Genomic DNA, 20349 nt, shown 5'->3' on the forward strand with positions numbered 1-20349 from the left:
AGGCAGGACAAGAAGCAATGGGTGGAAACTGATAAAGGAGAGAAGCATCCTAGAACTAAGGAGAAATTTCTTGACAGTGAGAGCAATTAATCAGTGGAATGATTTGCCTCCCGAAGTTGTGAGTGCTCCAACATTTGAAGTTTTTAAGAAGAGATTTGTACAACCATTTGTCTGAAATGGTATAGAGTTCCCTGTTTGAATAGGGGGCTGAACTAGAAAATCTCCCTCCCAACTCTGTTATTCTGGGAGGGGAAAACAATTGCACATATCTATCCCTTTGGCCTTAATGGGGCAGAATGTCCTTCAGTACAATCCACACTGAACACACAGAGTTGTGCATAATCACTCAGAATTCCCAGGAGAATGTAGGGCGAGCACTCTGCAACAGAGGTGGCATTCTGCTGGTTCTAACCGGTTTGTCCGAACCAGCAGTAGAAATTGTGGATGGCCTCGCCCACCTGCCCCAGCTCTACGGCATCACATTTAGGCCATTTTTTTAAGGCAAAGCATATGTGTGGCAGGCGGAGTGCATGCACGGACATGGTGGAGCGCATGTGCTCACATTTGGAAACCTGTAAGGAAGGTAAGTGAATATCCCCCCCTGCTCTGCAGGTGCAACAAATAATAGAATTATCGGTAGGAAACTGGGACAATAGGTGTGGAGAGCTACAGTTCTAGCTGTTTTTACCAAAATGGAAGAACTGTTGTAATAGGAGCCCTGCCCTTTTTGACATCACACAAGTGATGTCATGATGCCCCAACAGAAGTGGTGGGGCTTGCTTCACTATGATGCGCTCTCACTGGATGGATTGGTTTGACCGATGCTCAAGGAACAGAGAGCAAGGGATGAGACTCACATGAAAAACCACACTTGGTGGGCTGACGTACAAGACCTTTTTAGAAGTTTCCCTCACCGTTTTTCTGTCCCCATCAACTGACAATCAGGTTGCTTTTTCCAAATAAAATTAAAGCAAGTCGCACAGGTTTTTATATACTGTAATAGAAATAGTCATTCATCCATTGAAAAATACAGAAATTAAGTTTTAATTCTTAAAACAAAAACACAGAGCATCCATTTTCACATTGTGGGCAAGGGTGTTCTCGTTTTTAAACCTTTTATTTGAAAGTAACAATTTTTAACACCAATTTAGAAAAGTAGGCTGTTAAGTAGGATGGGAAGAAAAGATTTTTGGCAGTAATATAAAATACGAGCTTTGTTTTTTTAAAAAAAATGGTGTAAAAGGTAAACAAAGACAAATTATTACAATGATATAAAAATACAACTGGATCATCCACTCTTATAAAAATTGACTTTGGAATTGCATTTGGCAGTTTCACGTTTACACACATACACACGCACACACATACAAACACACAAAAGCACACACGTGCCACATCATTCTTTTTAAAAAAAATCACAGAACAATGCAAAGAAATTTATAAATTATGGTCGCAAGGGGTTATCAAATCCTTTGCCTGTGTCTCCAAAACTCCCTTTCTTCTGTGTCTGTCCATATCAGAGTGAGTAATGAGGTATATAGGACATTAACACTTTCGGACATACGTGTGATAGAAGAAAGTGCATTTTCAGAGACATCCCCCCCTTTGCAGGAATGGGTTGAATCCATGATTTTTTATCCTCCCCCTACCAAAAAAAGGCACAATCACATTTTTATTTTATGTTTTTTTCCCTTTTGTTTTGTTTTTCTCTTTTGCTTTGGCATTAATGTTCAAATCCAAGCAGCAGTAATCCTTTTCCCTTAGCGATGTCAAAATTCAGTGCTACCAACTCTGAAAAGGTTTATTTCCATGTCCCTTGAAGAAGAAGAAGAAACTTTGCTAAGGGCAGCAAAGATGAAACAACAACAACAAGAAAATGTCCATGCTGGTGAAATCACACATCAAGCACCATGTCGTATTGTTGTTCCTTCTTCCGCCGGCCACATTTAGTGATAAGAGCTAAATATAAAGTCAAAAGCATCACCCAGTAGCAGGCGTAAAGTATTGTGCCAATGATCAGCACTGTCTGTTTTGATTCGGAAAATGGCTTCCTAGATTCCTTGTATATGGTGAAAATAACCCCGCCTAGAAGGATTGTAAACCAAACAGACACGGGGATGAGTCCTATGAAATTGACCACGATAGTTTTTCGGCCAGATGTGCCCCATCCTGCCTTGTTTATGGTGGCGATTGCAAACATCTTGGCGGGAAGTAAACTTGACATGTACAACACTGAGTAAAGGGACATAAACACCATGACAATGTTCCCTCTAAGGCAGCTCGCAAAGGAAGACTTGATGAGGCCAACAAGTTGGACAGTCAACAAGAAGAGAAGGATGTTCCACAGTTTCCCCCGGTAGAAAAGTTGTATGACAGTGGCAATGAGAAAAAAGGGAAAGAACCCTGTGATGACCGCCTCGTAGGTCATCCACAAGTGATGCTTGTGGAACCACATGGCGTTGTATAACCACTCACGGAAATAGGACTTACTCCAACGGGTCTGCTGGTTCAACCATCTGAGATATTCGATGGGCGTTTCCGTAAGGCACTTGGATCGAGCGGTGTACTTCGTTGCATAGCCCAGGCTTAGGACCCTGTTGGTGAGATGCCGATCGTCTCCGAAGCTACACTGAGAGCCCATGAATTCCTGGTTGTACCAATCTTCCACAAATTCGTGGAGTAAGGAGTTCCTGTACATCCCTAAGGGTCCACTGATACACTGCACGCAGCCAAAGTAGGACTGGCACGCTCGTTCAATATTAAAGGCCATCCAGTACCTGACACTGCTGAGAAAGGAGATCCATGAATCGTACTTGTTCAAAATCTGCAAGAGAAGGTTAAACGTTAGTTCCTGAGAGAAAGGCAACAAAGTTATCCTTGAGGCAACACTGTCTGTTATTTTTTAATATTGTAATATGGAAGGTTTCCCATTTATTGTTTTCATTAACCAGCTCTTAAATGCATAAGAGTAACAACACATCATTCCTATCACCCATCTTCTCTCACCTATGATTGCAGGACTGTTAATTTTGTGGCTTGTATCCTTAAGATTTATATTGATATTGATTGTTTCCTGATTGCTTACTTGTACCCTATGACTATCATTAAGTGCTGTACCTTATGATTCTTGATGAATGTATCTTATCTTTTTATGTATACTGAGAGCATATGCACCAAAGACAAATTCCTTGTGTGTCCAATCTGTTCTATTCTATTCTATTAACTGTATAATAAAATTTCTCAAGACCTTAGGATGTTTCAAAAGTTGTTATTGCTTTTGCTACCATACTAGACAGCCCTAGTTGAAAATTAAACCAAGAGTTCCAAAGACCCAGTATTTTGGATGGATAGATTGCTTCACTTTTTGTCATTATTCTGATTAAGGGAGTTCAAATCCAATCTTCTGTAGCTCATCAGACCAATAGCAATAGCAATAGCACTTAAACTTATATACTACTTTACAGTGCTTTACAGCCCTCTCTAAGCGGTTTACAGAGTCAACATAATTGCCCCCAACAATCTGAGTCCTCATTTTACCGACCGCAGAAGAATGGAAGGCTGAGTCAACCTTGAGCCTGGTGAGATTCGATCTGCCAAACTGCTGGCAGCCGGTGATCAGCAGAAGTAGCCTTCAGTACTATCCACTGTGCCATCACGGCTCTTGTTAGTATTTAACATTTATTCAACAAATTTATATGTCGCCTTTTTCCATTGTAGTCCTTGATTTATGACCATAAAGGAGCCTGCCCATTTGTTATAATCCCACTTTAGGCACAAAAGCAGTTGGGGGACATTGGGCCAGTGACATAAGAAGGAGACCAGGACAAACTAGTTCTGAAATCTTTCCAAGTAAATGGCAGAGATTTGTTCAAGCAGTTACAAAGAAAGCACCAAAAAAACAAAAATGCCATACTAAAATCAGAAAGATGACAATATTCACCTGTACGTCTCCTCCAACACCACCAACCATCGGATCTTCTTCTAAAACCTTTACCATTTCCACCGAAGATGCTGGATCGAGCATCGTGTCTGAATCACATACCTGTCCATAAAAAACAAAGCACATACAAAATTAAGAGATCAGGGGCAAGGCTATTGAAAGAACGAACTACAAGCAATTACATAGTTCAGGGGTCAGCAAACTGCGGCTCTGGAGCCGCATGTGGCTCTTTCATCCCTCTGCTGCAGCTGTCGCTGGTCGGCGCCACAATTGATAGGGCTTTCCGTTAGGACAGGTAGAGGAAAAAGGATGCTGCTCTAGGAGGAGACTATGATGGGGGAACTAGGCTTCCGGTTGGCTCCAGAATTAAATGGGGGCCTTCCGTTTAGGTCCTTTGTGGCTCTTTTGAGTGTTTAAGGTTGCTGACCCCTGACATAATTGAATAATAATGCTTGCCTATTGATGATATTTTCTCACTGGATTTCCCGAGAAATCCCATAATTATTACATCCAATACTTGGAATTCTTTAGCGATGAGTTGGAAATGCAGAACAAGTGTACCACAGTGTAAAATGTACCACCGTGCCTTTAGAATATGGGCCAAAGAATCTTGTGAAATTGATTATAAATTCGGAGAAACAAATTTCTGCAGGGCGCTTGCTTTGTATGCAGAATATAGTCGGCTATCCCATCCCACTGAGAGTTCAGTTGGTTTTTCTGAATCTCTAACATCTGGATCTCTAAAAACCCAACCAATGGAATTTATATTGTTTATTCTTTGCAAGCAGTGTTAAACTCAAAGGAGTGGAGTTATATCACTGCAATGATTCATTACAGGTAGTCCTTCACTTATGACCACAATTGAGCCCAAAATTTCTTGAGATGTATGTATGTGAGTGTGTGTGAGTGTGCATGCACGCAAGCACATATATGGGTCGTCATCATCATCATCATCATCATCATCATCATCAATCCATTGTAGGATGAAGACTCTTCCATATATTTCCAAACAATGTTGAATTGAATTGAATTGAATTGAATTTATTGCACTTATATGCCGCCCTATTCCCGGAGGGACTCAGGGCGGCTCACAATCCAAAGGTAGGGAATACAGACAAGGGAAAAACAATGACAAACAACTACAGAAAGAATTTAAAAAAACAATCAACAGCCACACCATTCGAGCGGGGGCGGGAACTCGTTAGCCCCAGGCCTGTCGGAAAAGCCAGGTTTTAAGGGCTTTGCAGAAGGCCTGGAGGGTGGTGAGGGTCCAAATCTCCATGGGGAGCTCGTTCCAGAGGGCCGGAGCAGCCACAGAGAAGGCCCTCCTCCGGGTAGTAGACAGTCGGCATTGGCCGGTAGATGGAATCCGGAGGCCTAGTCTGTGGGATCTAATAGGTCTATTGGAGGTAATTGTCTCTCAAGTACCCAGGTCCAATACCATGAAGGGCTTTATAAATGACAACTAGCACCTTGAAGCGTATCCAGAGACCAATAGGCAGCCAGTGCAGCTCGCGGAGGATAGGTGTAACATGGGTGAACCGGGGTGCACCCACAATCGCTCGCGCGGCTGCATTCTGGACAAGCTGAAGTCTCCGAATGCTATTCAGGGGCTGCCCCATGTAGAGCGCATTGCAGTAGTATGGTCCTGAATTAGCACTAGAGCTCTCTCCCTCTCCCTCTCCCTCCCTCTCCATACACACAGACATACAGACACAGATAGTCCTGGACTTACAACCATAATTGAGCCCAACATTTCTGTGGCCAAGTGAGACATTTGTCAAGTGAGTTTTGCCCCATTTTGCAACCTTCGTTGCCACAGTTGTTAAGTGAATCCCTGCAGTTGTTAAATTAGTAATGCAGTTGCTAAGTGAATCTGGATTCCCCATTGACTTTGCTTGTCAGAAGGTTGCAAAAGATGAATGTGTGATCCCTGGACATTGCAATTGTCATAAGTATGAGTCACTTGCCAAGCATCTGGATTTGGATCATATGACCATGGGGATGCTTCAATGGTTGTAACTGTGAAAAATGGTCCTGTCAGTGTTGTTGTAACTTTGAAGAGTCCCTAAGTGAATAGCTGTCAATTGACAGCTGTATATATTCCTGTATGTATTCTTTGGAGAGCGGGCATCAGAATTTCATTTTTTAATATGTGCCAGTGTGTTCACAGAAAAAAGTGACAGTAAAGGTGATCTTGTCTTACTATCTTATCTCATCTTATGTCACCACCTTATATCTTCTATTATATTTTATACAGAACAGGTCCAATACCATGAAGGGCTTTCTAAGTGACGACTAGCACCTTGAAGTGTATCCGGAGACCAATAGGCAGCCAGTGCAGCTCGTGGAGGATAGGTGTAACGTGGGTGAACCGGGGTGCACCCACAATCGCTCGCGCGGCTGCATTCTGGACAAGCTGAAGTCTCCGAATGCTCTTCAGGGGCTGCCCCATGTAGAGCGCATTGCAGTAGTATGGTCCTGAATTAGCGCTAGAGCTCTCTCCCTCTCCCTCTCTGTATATATTCCTGTATATATTCTTTGGAGAGCGGGCATCAGAATTTCATTTTTTAATATGTGCCAGTGTGTTCACAGAAAAAAGTGACAGTAAAGGTGATCTTATTTTATTGTCTTATCTCATCTTATGTCACCACCTTATATCTTCTATTATATTTTATACAGAACAGGGGTAAAGAAACACTACTTGGTGGGTGCTTTGCACTTTTCCTGATCTGCACTTCCCCTCGAGAGGGGGGGAAAAAGATTGCATTTGGTGCCCCAGTTCAAATGTTTCCCACTGTCCTAAGGGGGAATGAATGATGAGTGAACTTACAGATGCTTCAAAAAAAAATTGGCAGAGGATCTGGGAAGAAACATGATAGCCCTTTTCGCTCACAGAAGGTTTAGCTATTCATGTGAAATATATACCTTGGATCCCACCATCCAGCTCTCTTTGAACTCTCAATTCATGGGGCTCCACACTTCTAAACATTAATAAAAGTCTGTTTCACTCTTACGTTTAGAGCGCATGTTATTTTATTTCCTGATTGTATATGCTCACGTTTCCAATGGACTGGGAAGGGTTTATATTTTTAGCCTCCTTAAAATGTGAAATAGACACCTCTTTTGAGCATGGTTGTTGTGAATACAACTAGTATTCGTGTTGTATATACAGCACACTTTGCATCGCTTGGTTTAAAAAAAGATTTCGTGGCTATGTGAAATTTGGTTTATTTTTAATCTCACTGGAGGTATGTGTGTGTTAAAGTGCTACGTAAACCCAACTTCTCCGGCTGGTTTATGGTTTACAGTACTGTGTAAACTGAGAGAATGGGTTAATTCAGTAAGCAAGCAGATTTGTGAACACATTCTTTGAACTGTTGCAACTCTGACTTTAATCCATAGTTTTCTGGAGGATCTATCCTCATGTCAGTAAAGTGTAAACGGGATTATTCTCATCCCTTCTATGTCCAGTCTTAGAAATACACAAAACACTTTTGAACTTAAAGTTTCGAGTTTAAATTCTGAGCTTAAAACCAAAACAGTTGGTTCAGATTCAAGAAGGGTTATCTTGAGCATTTGGGTTGAATATCAGAAGGCTTGTTTCAAGCTCAAGGATTGTTTGCACACCTTAACAATACCTTATCTCTTCTATAGAGTTGAGGCCAGTGGTGAAATTCATTTTTTTTAAACTATCGGTTCTGTGGGCATGGCTTGGTGGGCGTAGCAGGGGAAGGATACTGCAAAATCTCCATTCTCTCCCCACTCATGGGGAAAGGATACTGCAAAATCCCCATTCCCTCCCCATTCCAGGGGAGGGATACTGCAAAATCTCCATTCCCTCCCCACTCCTGGGGGAAGGATACTGCAAAATCTCCATTTCCTCCCCACTCCTGGGGGAAGGATACTACAAAATACCCATTCCCACTCCGCTCCAGGGGAAGGATACTGCAAAATACCCATTCTCACCCTACTCCAGGGGAAGGATACTGCAAAATATCCATTCCCACCCCGTTCTAGGGGGAAGGATATTGCAAAATCTCCAATCCCACCCCATTCTGAGGCCAGCCAGAGGTGATATTTGCCGGTTCTCTGAACTACTCAAAATTTTCACTACTGGCTCTCCAGAACCTGCTGAATTTCACCTATGGTTGAAGCATCCCTGCCAATCATCAAGTTCATATACTGCCTGTAGCACATTCAACAAATTCCATTGGAGGTCAAAATTATAAGGGAGGAATTTCATACAAAAAAGGGACATTTCAAAGATTAAGGTAAAATAAAGAAAAGGGAGAAAATGGTTCTTATTTTCAGAGCAAGCCGGACCTCCAATATTTTGAGAGTCCATTCAGGAACAGAATGGCAACTTAAGACAACTTAAGATAATTGAAAGAGTATGTACAATATTGGACATGCTAATCAAATCAGCATGATTAAACTCAAAATTAAAATCAGCCTTGTTAAAACCAGCCTTCCTCCTTCGGAAAAAGATTAGATAATACACAAGTGAAGGTGCCCAAAAATTTCAAATGTTTTTTTAAAAAGAGAGAGAATATAATGTTTTCAAGTCAAGCAAACATTATACTCTAGTTATTCACACTGCATCTCCTTTCCCAACAGGGCCTCAATGCCTGTGATTCATCATGATCAAATCATTAAAGTTAGATGAAACCTAATGACTCATGGAGAGAAAACATCACATGTGTAAAAAAAATAGAAATTATTTCTTAATTCTAAATTGGGGAGTTATTGCCAAATTTCAAGTTTGTGTGGCCTAATAGTAAAAGGTAAAGGTAAAGGTTCCCCTTGTACATATGTGCTAGTCGTTTCCGGCTCTAGGGAGCGGTGCTCATCTCCGTTTCAAAGCCGAAGAACCAACACTGTCTGAAGACGTCTCCATGGTCATGTGGTCAGCATGACTAAATGCCGAAGGTGCACGGAACACTGTTAACTTTCCACAAATGGTGGTCCCTGTTTTTTCTACTTGCATTTTTTACATGCTTTCAAACTTTTAGGTTGGCAGAAACTGGGAAATGTAATGAGCGCTCACTCCATTATGCTGCACTAGGGATTTGAACTGCTGACCTTTCTGATCGACAAGCTCAGCGTCTTAGCCACTGAGCCACTGGCTCAGCAGTTTAAAATTGGAGGTAATGTTGGAGGTCCATCCTCCTCCTGGATGTTCAGCTACCATCTCTTTGGGATGCTTTAATTTGGATTTATGCATTACGAAGGGGCTTGAATGACTTCTAGAATTCTGCCGCTTCATTTCTGTATCTATTAATGGCCCGATGTGGCCTTAACTCAACTTTATGCAATGTTTTACTTTAATCCACCTTTTTCTGGATTTCTAATATCTGTCCTCCATGGCTAACCCAATACTCTTGCTTCCCATGGTCAGGGTGTTGGATGTGACCAGCTGAAAACCCTACTCATGTTGCTGCTCTCCTCCCCATCCATTGCAGAAGAGTCATCTAGATGAGCAACTGTGTTTTTCTTGGATATTAACAATGGCTCTGTGACCTTCACTTTGGGAAGTACAAATGGTGACTGCCCTTTTCTCTCTCTTTTGCTGGTGCATAGCACATGCTGCTGGCAGTAACGATCTCATTTTGCCCAGCAATTGGACCAGCTTGCCAGGGAATTGAGCAACCAGTGTCCAAATGGAGTCAGAGATGCTGACACGGGACTTGTTGTTTTATATAAATAAATATATTTTATAACTATATACACAGCAAACTAGAAAGTCAGACAAACAGGAGCATCATTAGGTAAATCAACACAGTGGGAACATCATGAGGTAAATCACAGAAAGGACACACAGCACATAGAGGAAAAAGGCGGGAAACAAGGAAACTCCCCCTCTACACTCCTAGTAACAAATCTCAGAGTAGATTGCCTCATGCAATGGCCAGTTCTTTTCAAACAATTAGCTGTGTGTTCTTGGTCATTATCCAATCCTTTGCTCCTCCAGCTATTAAATATCTTAACATGGCTTTTGTGGGTCACCCAAAAAAGAAAAAAAGAAAAGGTAATACAGAGAACCTGTCCACATCTCTGTATCTTCTAGATAGAAGGTACAGAGAAAAGATAGATAAATAGATAGATAGAAAGATATAAAGATAGATAGATGATAGCTAGATAGATGATAGCTAGATAGCTAGATAGCTAGATAGCTAGATAGCTAGATAGCTAGATAGATAGATAGATAGATAGATAGATAGATAGATAGATAGATAGATAGATAGATAGATAGACAGACAGATATAGATAGATGTAGGTAGGTAGGTAGGTGATAGATAGGTAGATAGATAGATAGATAGATAGATAGATAGATAGATAGATAGATATATAGATAGATGATAGATAGATAGATAGATAGATAGATAGATAGATAGATAGATAGATAGATAGATAGATAGATGTATCAGGAAGATAGACATGATATCAAGAAGATAGATAGATAGATAGATAGATAGATAGATAGATAGATAGATAGATAGATAGATAGATAGATAGATAGATAGATAGATAGATAGATAGATAGATAGATATAGATGTAGGTAGGTAGGTAGGTAGGTAGGTAGGTGATAGATAGGTAGGTAGATAGATAGATAGATAGATAGATAGATAGATAGATAGATATAGATATAGAGATAGAGATAGAGATAGAGATAGAGATAGAGATAGAGATAGAGATAGAGATAGAGATAGAGATAGAGATAGAGATAGAGATATAGATATAGATATAGATATAGATATAGATATAGATATAGATATAGATAGATGTAGGTAGGTAGGTAGGTAGGTAGGTAGGTAGGTAGGTAGGTAGGTAGGTAGGTAGATAGATAGATAGATAGATAGATAGATAGATAGATAGATAGATAGATAGATAGATAGATAGATAGATAGATAGATGATAGATAGATAGATGATAGACAGACAGACAGATAGATGATAGATAGATAGATAGATAGATAGATAGATGATAGATAGATAGATAGATAGATAGATAGATAGATAGATAGATAGATAGATAGATAGATAGATAGATGTATCAGGAAGATAGACATGATATCAAGAAGATAGATAGATAGACAGACAGACAGACAGACAGATAGATAGATAGATAGATAGAATGTATCAGGAAGATAGACATGATATCAAGAAGATAGATAGATAGATGATAGATAGATAGATAGATAGATAGATAGATAGACAGACAGACAGACAGACAGACAGACAGACAGCAGACAGACAGACAGACAGACAGACAGACAGACGAGGGTATCAAGGATACAAATACACTGATGATTAATAAAAGTAGCTTGCATTAATAAAATATAGTTCGGGGGATAAGCTGTCCCGTCTACACCACCCACTTCATTTTTAGGGGGTTATGCATGGGTGGAGATACTGTATATACTAGATATAGCTTAGCTGACAGATAATCCCCGCCTGAAGCTTGTACTTTAGAATTGGGGAGTTGGCCTGGCCTAATTCATGTTTAAGCGAACAGTATCACCAAGGCTTTAAATACAAAGCTTTTGCCTTGAGTGAGGTAATGCAGCTGTGGAGGCTGAAGCCAAAGAACTTGGCTGAAGGACTTGTCTTGTTTGTATTTCTAGGCTCCCACCCCTCCATCTTCCTACTGACCCAACCCACTTTCCCTCCCTGCTTCTTAACAAGTTTTTATAGGACTACAAACTTTCCATTTTCACGGACGCTGCCAAACCTTTGAGTTTCTCTTTTGAGACGTAAGACCATATGTTCACATAAGAGAGCCTCTGAGATGTTCCCAGAGTGAACTAAGCCTTCAGCTTCTAGCTGGGGTAGTTGTTGTCTTTTTCTTTTAAGTGTTTGATGATTTTTTTTCTTGAAAAAAAAGATTATAGGAAAAAAAAACTTTTAAAGATAGATGGAGAGAGAAATGCATTGTTAATATTAGATAACAGTGGCCTGGAATTCATCCCAAATTGAATCATTAAAAGTCTCTAGAGATTCTCAGTCATCCAGGTCATGGTTGTCCTAAAAATGCTTTTTCAGGAGGCAACTGGACTTTCTTGGTTTTTTTCCCTGAAGACATTTGCTTGGCGGTCAGTTATGGGCCGACGGCTGAGGGTCACTCCAATTTCAAAGGGGGAGGCGTCACAGGTGATCCGAACCGGCAAAGCATAGTTGAACTGGATGAGCACGCTGTTGGAGGATAGGAGCTCTTTTACCGCTGCAAAGGCCCAGTCTTCCTTCTGTCCCCAGGTCCACGGCGCTGTCTTTCCCAGGAGATTGTGCAGCGGCTCAGCAACGGTGGCCTTCTATTGTAAAAAAATACTATAAAAGTTCAATAGTCCTAAGAAGGCTTGGAGCTCTGTCTTGTTCCTTAGGGTGGGGGCATTTCTAACAGCCTTTACTTTGCTGTCGGTGGGGTGGATGCCAGACCCGTCTATGAGGTATCCCAGGAACTCTATCTGCCTCACGCTGATTTTACATTTCTTTGGGTTCACTTTAAGTCACTTCTCCTTGAACCTCTCCAAAGTCTCGCACACATGTTCCATCAGCTGCTCTATGGAGTCCCCTGAGATGAATACATCATCAAAGTATGGCACTACCCCTGGAATTCCATGCAGTAGCCGCTCCATTAAACACTGAAACAGTCCTGGGGCTACACTGACTCCAAACTGCAGTCTGGTGCATTTGAAAGCCCCCTGTGGGTCACAATCGTCTGTGCTTCTGTGGTGGCTTTGTCCACAATTTGCAATTGTTGGTATGCCTGGGCCAGGTCCCATTTGGCGAATATTTTCCCGCTTCCTAGGGAATGCAACAGATGTTGCAGAACTGGCACCAGGTATGCGCTTTGCTGAAAGGCCTTATTCAGCGTACACTTGTAATCTGTGCAGAGGCAGACAGAACCATCTGGCTTCATGGGGGTGACTATTGGGGTTTCCCATACCGCGAGGTCGGTTGGCATGAGGATTCCTTGGGCAATTAGTCTGTCCAATTGCTCATCCACCTTGGGCTGTAGAGCAAAGGGAACCCTTTGGGGTTTGAATCTGATGGGGGCTACATGAGGGTCTAGGTTAAATGAAATGGGTTTCTCCGTATATTTACCTAGGCCCCCATTGAAGATGTCCATGAACTCTGCCAGTAGCCAATCCAGGTCATGGGTTGAGATTCGATGCAGGCCAGTGATGTCTATCCCCAGGGTCTTGAACCATTCCACTACCAGTAGGGACGGTTGTTGGCGACAACGGTGAGGGGTAGATGGCCCTGGAATTCATGGAACACCACCTTGACCTCCATTCTTCCTAGGACTTGGATCTGGTTCCCCTGGTAGTCGTTGAGCTGGACGTTGGGTGATTTGAGGAGCTTCTTGTTGGCTGTCGGGTTCAATTTCTTAATGGTTTGCCAGGACACGATCGTAAAGTATGATCCTGTGTCCAGCTCCATCTTGCATGGTCCCACTTCAATGGTCACCATGGCATAGAACTTTTCCCCTTCATAGATGCCTGAGTGGCCCACAGGGATGTGATGGATCTCCCTCTGGACTTGGTACTGTTCCTCTCTCTGCCTATTCTGCTGTTGGCTGGGTCATGGGTTGTTTTGTCTCCACTGCGGAGCCGTGGGTCTTGGATGGGATGGGGTGGGCTGGGATGCTCTGCATGCCTTGGCAATGTGGCCTTTCCGCTGGCATCTGCGGCAGATGAATTCCTGGAAATGGAACGTTGCTCTTGAATGGAATCCCATGCAGCCTGGGCAACATGGCTGCTTGCCATCTATGTCCCATGCGCTTTGTCTCCTCTCTGGGTACACACAGTGGATGGCATCAGCATCGTCCCTTTCATCATCATACTCCAGAATTTCAGATGCCCAGTTGGGTTCCCTGAACGTTTGGTGTACCCCACTGGTTTTCCTTACGTGCACTTCTGAGTTATCAGATGACTCAGCTGCCCGAGCTTCCTCGATCACATCCTTGAATGAGATTCCCCTTCTGATTAGCAGTTTCTTTTGCAAGGAGAGGTCTCTCATTCCTAGGATGATCCAGTCCTTCATCATTTCTTCTGGGTTGATGAAGTCACACCAGGTCGCGATTTCTCAGAAGCTGGCCATGAAATCATTCACTGTCTCGCCTTCCCGTTGGCGCCGATGGTAAAACACATTCCGGCTCACCATGGGGGCGGCAGATGGCGCATAGTGGTCTTCCAGGGTGCATTGTAGGGTTGTCCATGTGACGGTCTGCTGGGGCAATCAATGTCTGTGCCATCTTATAGATTTTCGTTCCACAGTAAGTTAGGAATAATGCCCTCTTCCTATTGTCCGGCTGGTAGTCATTGGCTTCCAGGAACATCCATGTATGTGTGCCAATCCTCTATCTGTAGGTCGAAGATTACTGGTGCAGGGGATGCTTGTGATGCCATCTCGTGCTGTGGTGCAGGGTCTTGGTCCTTGTGCGAAATGGCTGCTTGTCCAACGAGGGTTCTTGGGTCCCTTTGTCCTTTGTCGCCAGTGTTAGATCGGCAAGAAGCAGCAGGCGAGAGGCGTGAGTGAGTTTCAGCACTTTTTATTGCAAGAGTAAGTGACTACGCTCTGCCAGATGGGCTGCTGGAGTTCGCCTTTTAAGGAGCTCCAGCAGACCAGCCGGCCAATGACAGTTGTTTAAACTTCCCGCAGTTTGGGCAACCAATCCCCGGTGAGCATGTGAAAACATGTAAATTTAACAATGTACGTCGGTACGTAACACTGCCTTAATCATGAGAGCCAACTGGATGACTTGGACCAATTACTCTCTCAGCCCAACAAACCTTACAGGGTTGCTGTTGTGGGGAAAATAAAGGGAAGTAATATTGGATACCTTTGCCACCTTCAGTTACTTTTCAAAATAATAAAGGTGGAGTATAAATAAATACAAATAAACAAATAAAATATATAAACTAACCCCTGTGGCTCTGTGGAGCATCTGAACTTCCACTTGTGATAGCAGACCGAAGGCACATGTGGTAAGCTGCCGGTTTGCATCGGTTCGAGTGAACCGGTAGTGGCAGCAGCGTGAGGCTCCGCCCACCCTCCGAGACATCATCAAGGTACGTTTGCGCATGCGCAGAAAGTTCTGCACATGCCCAGACATGCTGCAGGCAAATGAAGCGATTGTGCAGGCAGCGCACTCCCGCTATCGAACTGCTAGTGAAGAAAATAGAATACCATTACTGACCGAAGATATGAGGGAAATCAAATATCAGGAAAAAATAAATAAAAACCTTTGCTGGCTCAGCCTAAAGTTCTACCCATTTCCACAGTAGCCAATCAGATGTTTTCTGAGAAGCAAAAAGTGAGAAATGAGCATAATGCCTTCCTCTTCCTTGTGTTCCAAGCAGTAAATATTGAGAAGTAAACTTCTATTCAAAGAGAAGAAATGGTAATTCTAAACAAAGTAGTAACTGCAAAAGCAAACTGCAATCTTGACATATTAAGATTCTAGCTGTAGGTTCTTATTTCCCATATTGGGGGTATTTTTCTTAAAAAGCAACTCCTAGTATTACATATAATGTCTAATGATGGCAATTTCATTCTAAAAAAAATCAGGATCCAAATTTATAAATGTCATTAGGGGTGTTTTGCAGGTAGTCCTCAACTTACAACCATAATGGAATCTGGCCATCATGATTGCAAAAATGGGTCAGTCATGTGACTTTTTTTGCAGCAGTTATTTGGATCAGCATGTTCACTAAGAGGGTTCCACCACAAAACTGCACTCGACTAAACTGCGTCTGACTAAACCGCGTCGCTGACGTCATCAACAGGGCGACAACAGCGCGGAGACAGAAGCACGCTGTAAACTCTAAACCTAAAATTAACACCTAAACCTAAACCTAACCCCCCTAAACCTAATCCTAAACCTAACCCTAACCCTTAACCTAACTCTAAACCTAATCCTAACCCTTAACCTAACCCTAAACCTAACCCTTAACCTAACCCTAAACATAACCCTAACCCTTAACCTAACCCTAAAGCTAACCCTTAACCTAACCCTAAACCTAACCCTTACCTTAAGTTGAATTGGCTTGCTTTCAAAGCGCTATTTAAAGCGCCCTTCTTTCTCCGCGCTAGCTGTTGTCGCCCTGTTGATGATGTCAGCGACGCGGTTTAATCGGGCGCAGTTTAGTCGAGCACGGTTTTGACAGGTCACACACTAAGAGAACTGATGGTTTGCTATGGGCGTGGTTTTACCAAAAAGTGGAAATAAGTGCTGGGTTTTGCCAAAACTGTCATAAAATGCAGTCACATTTCCATAGGACTCTGCAAACAACCATGAATGTAGCCATGTTACCAAGCGCCCAAAGTTTGCTCATGTGACTGTGGGAAGGACTAACTGTTGAAACTTTAAATCCAGGTCACAATTAGCCCCAAGATAATAAATCAAGTCACTATTGTAAGTCAAAGATTACCGTAGACAGATTGTTTGATAGGCACAATTTTCACTATGTTGACTATATACTACCTATAGCTGGGCATGGTTTCACTATGTTAACTGCATACTACCTAGAGTAAAATCCTGTTCATTCTTCTTACAGTTTTCCATCTTTAAACTGACTAGCCAGTAGAAGGCAGCCTCAAACCGAATGTCAGCCCTCGGGCTGCCATTCAGGGGGGAGCCCGTCCATCGCCATGCCCGCTCGGCCATGTTTACAGGCCACCAACACTGCCACGTTGATGTTGACTCTCTGATGTTGGCGGAGCCTGTAGCTGCATGTGGCTCTGTAAGGCTTCTTTCACCACTCTGCAGAGTAACTCTTCTACTTGGGTGCAACTGCCTACTATGATGTAACTCTTCTGCTTGGATGCGGCTAACCAGGAAGGAGGCTGTGATGACACTGAGTGGGGGTGTGGCTGAGGGTGTGGATATATATGAGTGATGGTGTTAACTTGGTTAGAACTGACTTGGATTTGCTTACCTTGGTATCATTGTCATTTAGTGCTGGCTTATCACGTAGTATTAGATAGAGATAAAGTTTTTCACCAAACGAACTGACTCTCTGTTTGCATTCAACGTCAACGCCGGAACGTGATCCCGAATACTGCAGCTGTACAGCAGCTCAAAGACCACAGTTTTTGTGAAGTATTTAATTTGAGACCTCAGGGCCACATTAGGGCCCCCATAAGTGCGCAGTCCTCAAAAATTCTCAAACAACAAATTTACATAGTTAGTGTGAAGAGGAAACTTATTAAACCCACAGCTAAAAAGATAATCATATTCTCTCTGATGAGTTGTAATTCGGTGCCACTGCATTGCAACTGAAATGAAATCAAATTTGGTTTTGCTCTGGCTACCTCCGTTGCATGCCCCTGCTACGCCAAATGATACTTATGTACCAATGGCAATGTTTAATGCAGAAAAATACCTGCACACCTGGTTTAGTAAGTAACCATATTGACCATAGGAATCCTTGCAAATCATTGCTGACTGTAGGGGGTGGTGCTCATCTCTGTTTCAAGGTCATTAATTTATGCTGCCATGAGGCCAGCATGAGCACAGTTGCCTTCCCACCAAAGTGGTACCTATTTATCTATTTTCATTTTCATGCTTTCACACTGCTAGGTTGGCAGGAGCTGGGCGAGGATGGGAGCTCACCCTGTCATGTGGCACTCAAACCTGAGTTGCTGGCTTTCCATCCAACAAGCCATAGCGTCTTAACCACAGAGCCCCTAAACAATAACGCATCGTTTATAAACTTAACCACAGAGCCCCTAAGCAATAAAGCATTGTTTATAAACTGCTCTGACTTTGCACAGCATGTTAACCCCCATATTATAGCAACCCATATGATAGCTTAGCTGAGTTGTGTGAACTCAACCGATAAGGCCCATGGAAAAGAGGAGAGTACTCCTTGCTTTTTTCTGCTGACAGAATACTTAGCTACTGAAGAATAGAGGTTTGCACCATATGCAGCCATATTTGCTAATATTTAAGCTTTAAGGGCAACCAAAGAATCATCTTTGCCATATGGCTATCAACACAAACAGAGCGTTAGAGTAGAAGTTCTTTAGATGAAAAAGGAAAGAGCCGAGGTGGCGTAGTGGTTAGGGTGCAGTACTGCAGGCCACTTCAGCTGACTGTTATCTGCAGTTCAGCGGTTGTAATCTCACCGGCTCAAGGTTGACTCAGCCTTCCATCCTTCCGAGGTGGGTGAAATGAGGACCCAGACTGTGGGGGCGATATGCTGACTCTGTAAACCGCTTAGAGAGGGCTGAAAGCCCTATGAAGCGGTATATAAGTCTAACTGCTATTGCTATTGCTAAGAACCCAGTCAAACAAACCAGAGTTGGTTGGTTCACAGTGCCACAGACTCTGTCGAGGCCTGTGCCAACTTAGCAATGGAAGGCAATCAAATTCAGGCAACTACAGGTGGAAACACTTCCCTGACCACTGTCTGGAACAGAGAATAATGCAGCTTGTGAGGCAACTGGTAGAGTTGTGTGTCACCTTCTACTACCCTGAAAAAGTCCTTCAGGGAAGCTACTGGGGCAACGTGGAACCAAATGCCCCAGAGTCTCTCTCTCTCTCTCTCTCTCTCTAGATTAATTATTAAGTAATTATCATCACTAAACTTGATGGCGAGCTTTCACCCTCCCTGTCTGAGCTCTCCTCCCTGTCCTTATGTACCATCTGATCATCTTAACTATTTCAAGAAGTCCAGCTTTTTCAACGGCTCTGCTGTTTTTCCAATGGAGAGAGAAAGAGGCAGACTGTTTGCATAAGGGACAGGATGGGTTGGGCTGCAAGCAGCTCAAAATATACAAGACCGGCTTTCTTGGGACGTGTGTTTTATTTGGCAACGAGGGAGGACGTTTTAGACCTACCTGCACATAATCCACGCTTCTCCCCAGTGCTTTGAAGGCTGTGTACATGACTTCCCTTTTTCCACCCCATTTTTGCATGATGCAGACACTCTTGTTGGACAGGACCAGCTGAGTGACATGTTGCATGCTTTCTCTATGGGACTCTTCCGTCTCGTTGGGGCCTCTCTGATGAAAGTTATTCCTCCAGATGTAAGTCGCAGATTTATCCCTGCCCATGATTTCACTAAAGATGTCCATCATGTAAACATCATCTTCAGAATTCCCATCGATTACCATAATCAACTTAATTCCAGGGTAGGTGAGCCTCTTCACGGAAAGTAAACATTTCTTTAAGTAGTCTGGGTCTTCTTGGTAGGCAGCAATGCAAAGGGCAACAGTTTTATTCAGCTTGATTGGCGTCTCGAGGGATCGGCGCATTTTACGGTGCTCCAGAAAGGCAAATAAGCTTTGGATGATAAGGTGGGATGCCAGAATAGCACCATAGAGCCCAAAGGAGAAATAATAGTTGTCTGTTTGGATAAACTGGTAGCCCACGATATAAGCAGCTGAAATTCCCAGCAGAAGAGATACTCCGAATAGGGTCGTTCCAAGAATTCTCAGGATGCATATAAACCTCTCACAATGCATCTGTAAAAACCAAAAAAAGAGAATTGTAAATACTGCTCTGTGGCTTAATAGAAGCACAAAGTGGGTTACTTAGTAAAACAACTGAGGGATCGGCTTCCCGCTTTGCAGTCTAGGATGGAAATAGTTGACCTAAAGACCAAGAATCTGAGATGCTCGTTAGAGTATTAATTAAAAGGAGGCTTAAGGTTATAAAACAAGTATTCCAATGAGGAACACACACACACACACACACACACACACACACACACACACACAATTTAGAGCAGGGATCACCAACCTTTCGGACTTCAGGGCCACTAAATTCATAATTTTAAATCCCACGGACCACTGCTATGAATGTTTTCAAAAGATAAATAGTATTTAGTGCAATATAAAAAATACAAATAATTTTTCTGCAGACCACCAACATTTTCTCATTGACCATCAGTGGTCCATGGACCACTGATTTAGAGTGTTAAAGCTATTTCACACTTCTTCCCACTTTTTAGTTACAAATAATTGGAAATTTGCCTTTTTTAGGAGACATCCCTCATTTTGTCCCAAAGGTGCTTTTTGAAGAGATAACTGAATTTTCTTTGTTTTTTTCCTGAAGATTTTTCACTTCTCATCCAAGAAGCTTCTTCAGTTCTTCTTCAGAACTGAAGATGTTTCTTGGATGAGAAGTTTCTTGGATGATAACCACCACTCCTATCAATGTGAGAAGTTTCTCTCAGAAGAAATTAAAAAAGTAACCAATTATGGAGCACATTTCTTTTGGGTCGCCAAAGGCTATGGGCATTTATCATAAAGTATCTCGCCACTCCATTATGAGAAAGACCCTTTAGAAGGTTGTGGAAAGCAGTCTGTACAGAGTCTGGGATAAAATGGATGGAGAGACCAGTGACCAGAAATTCAAAGTAGTGTTGTGGCCCGCCAACAGCCACCGGAGCTGG

The 20349-nt window shown here is 42.6% G+C and overlaps 1 protein-coding gene across 1 annotated transcript; it reads right to left on the bottom strand.

The window, feature by feature from the left end:
* Positions 1 to 1894: 1894 nt before the first annotated feature.
* On the bottom strand, positions 1895 to 19417 carry HAS2 (hyaluronan synthase 2). Its single transcript, XM_032223262.1, has 3 exons — positions 18791 to 19417; positions 3941 to 4042; positions 1895 to 2824 (listed from the first exon to the last, which is right to left on the bottom strand). Exons 1-3 carry the CDS (start codon positions 19415 to 19417, stop codon positions 1895 to 1897), a joined length of 1659 nt encoding a protein of 552 aa, XP_032079153.1.
* Between the last annotated feature and the right edge of the window lie 932 nt (positions 19418 to 20349).

Source organism: Thamnophis elegans, chromosome 8, assembly GCF_009769535.1.
Source record: "Thamnophis elegans isolate rThaEle1 chromosome 8, rThaEle1.pri, whole genome shotgun sequence".
NCBI lineage: Eukaryota > Metazoa > Chordata > Lepidosauria > Squamata > Colubridae > Thamnophis > Thamnophis elegans.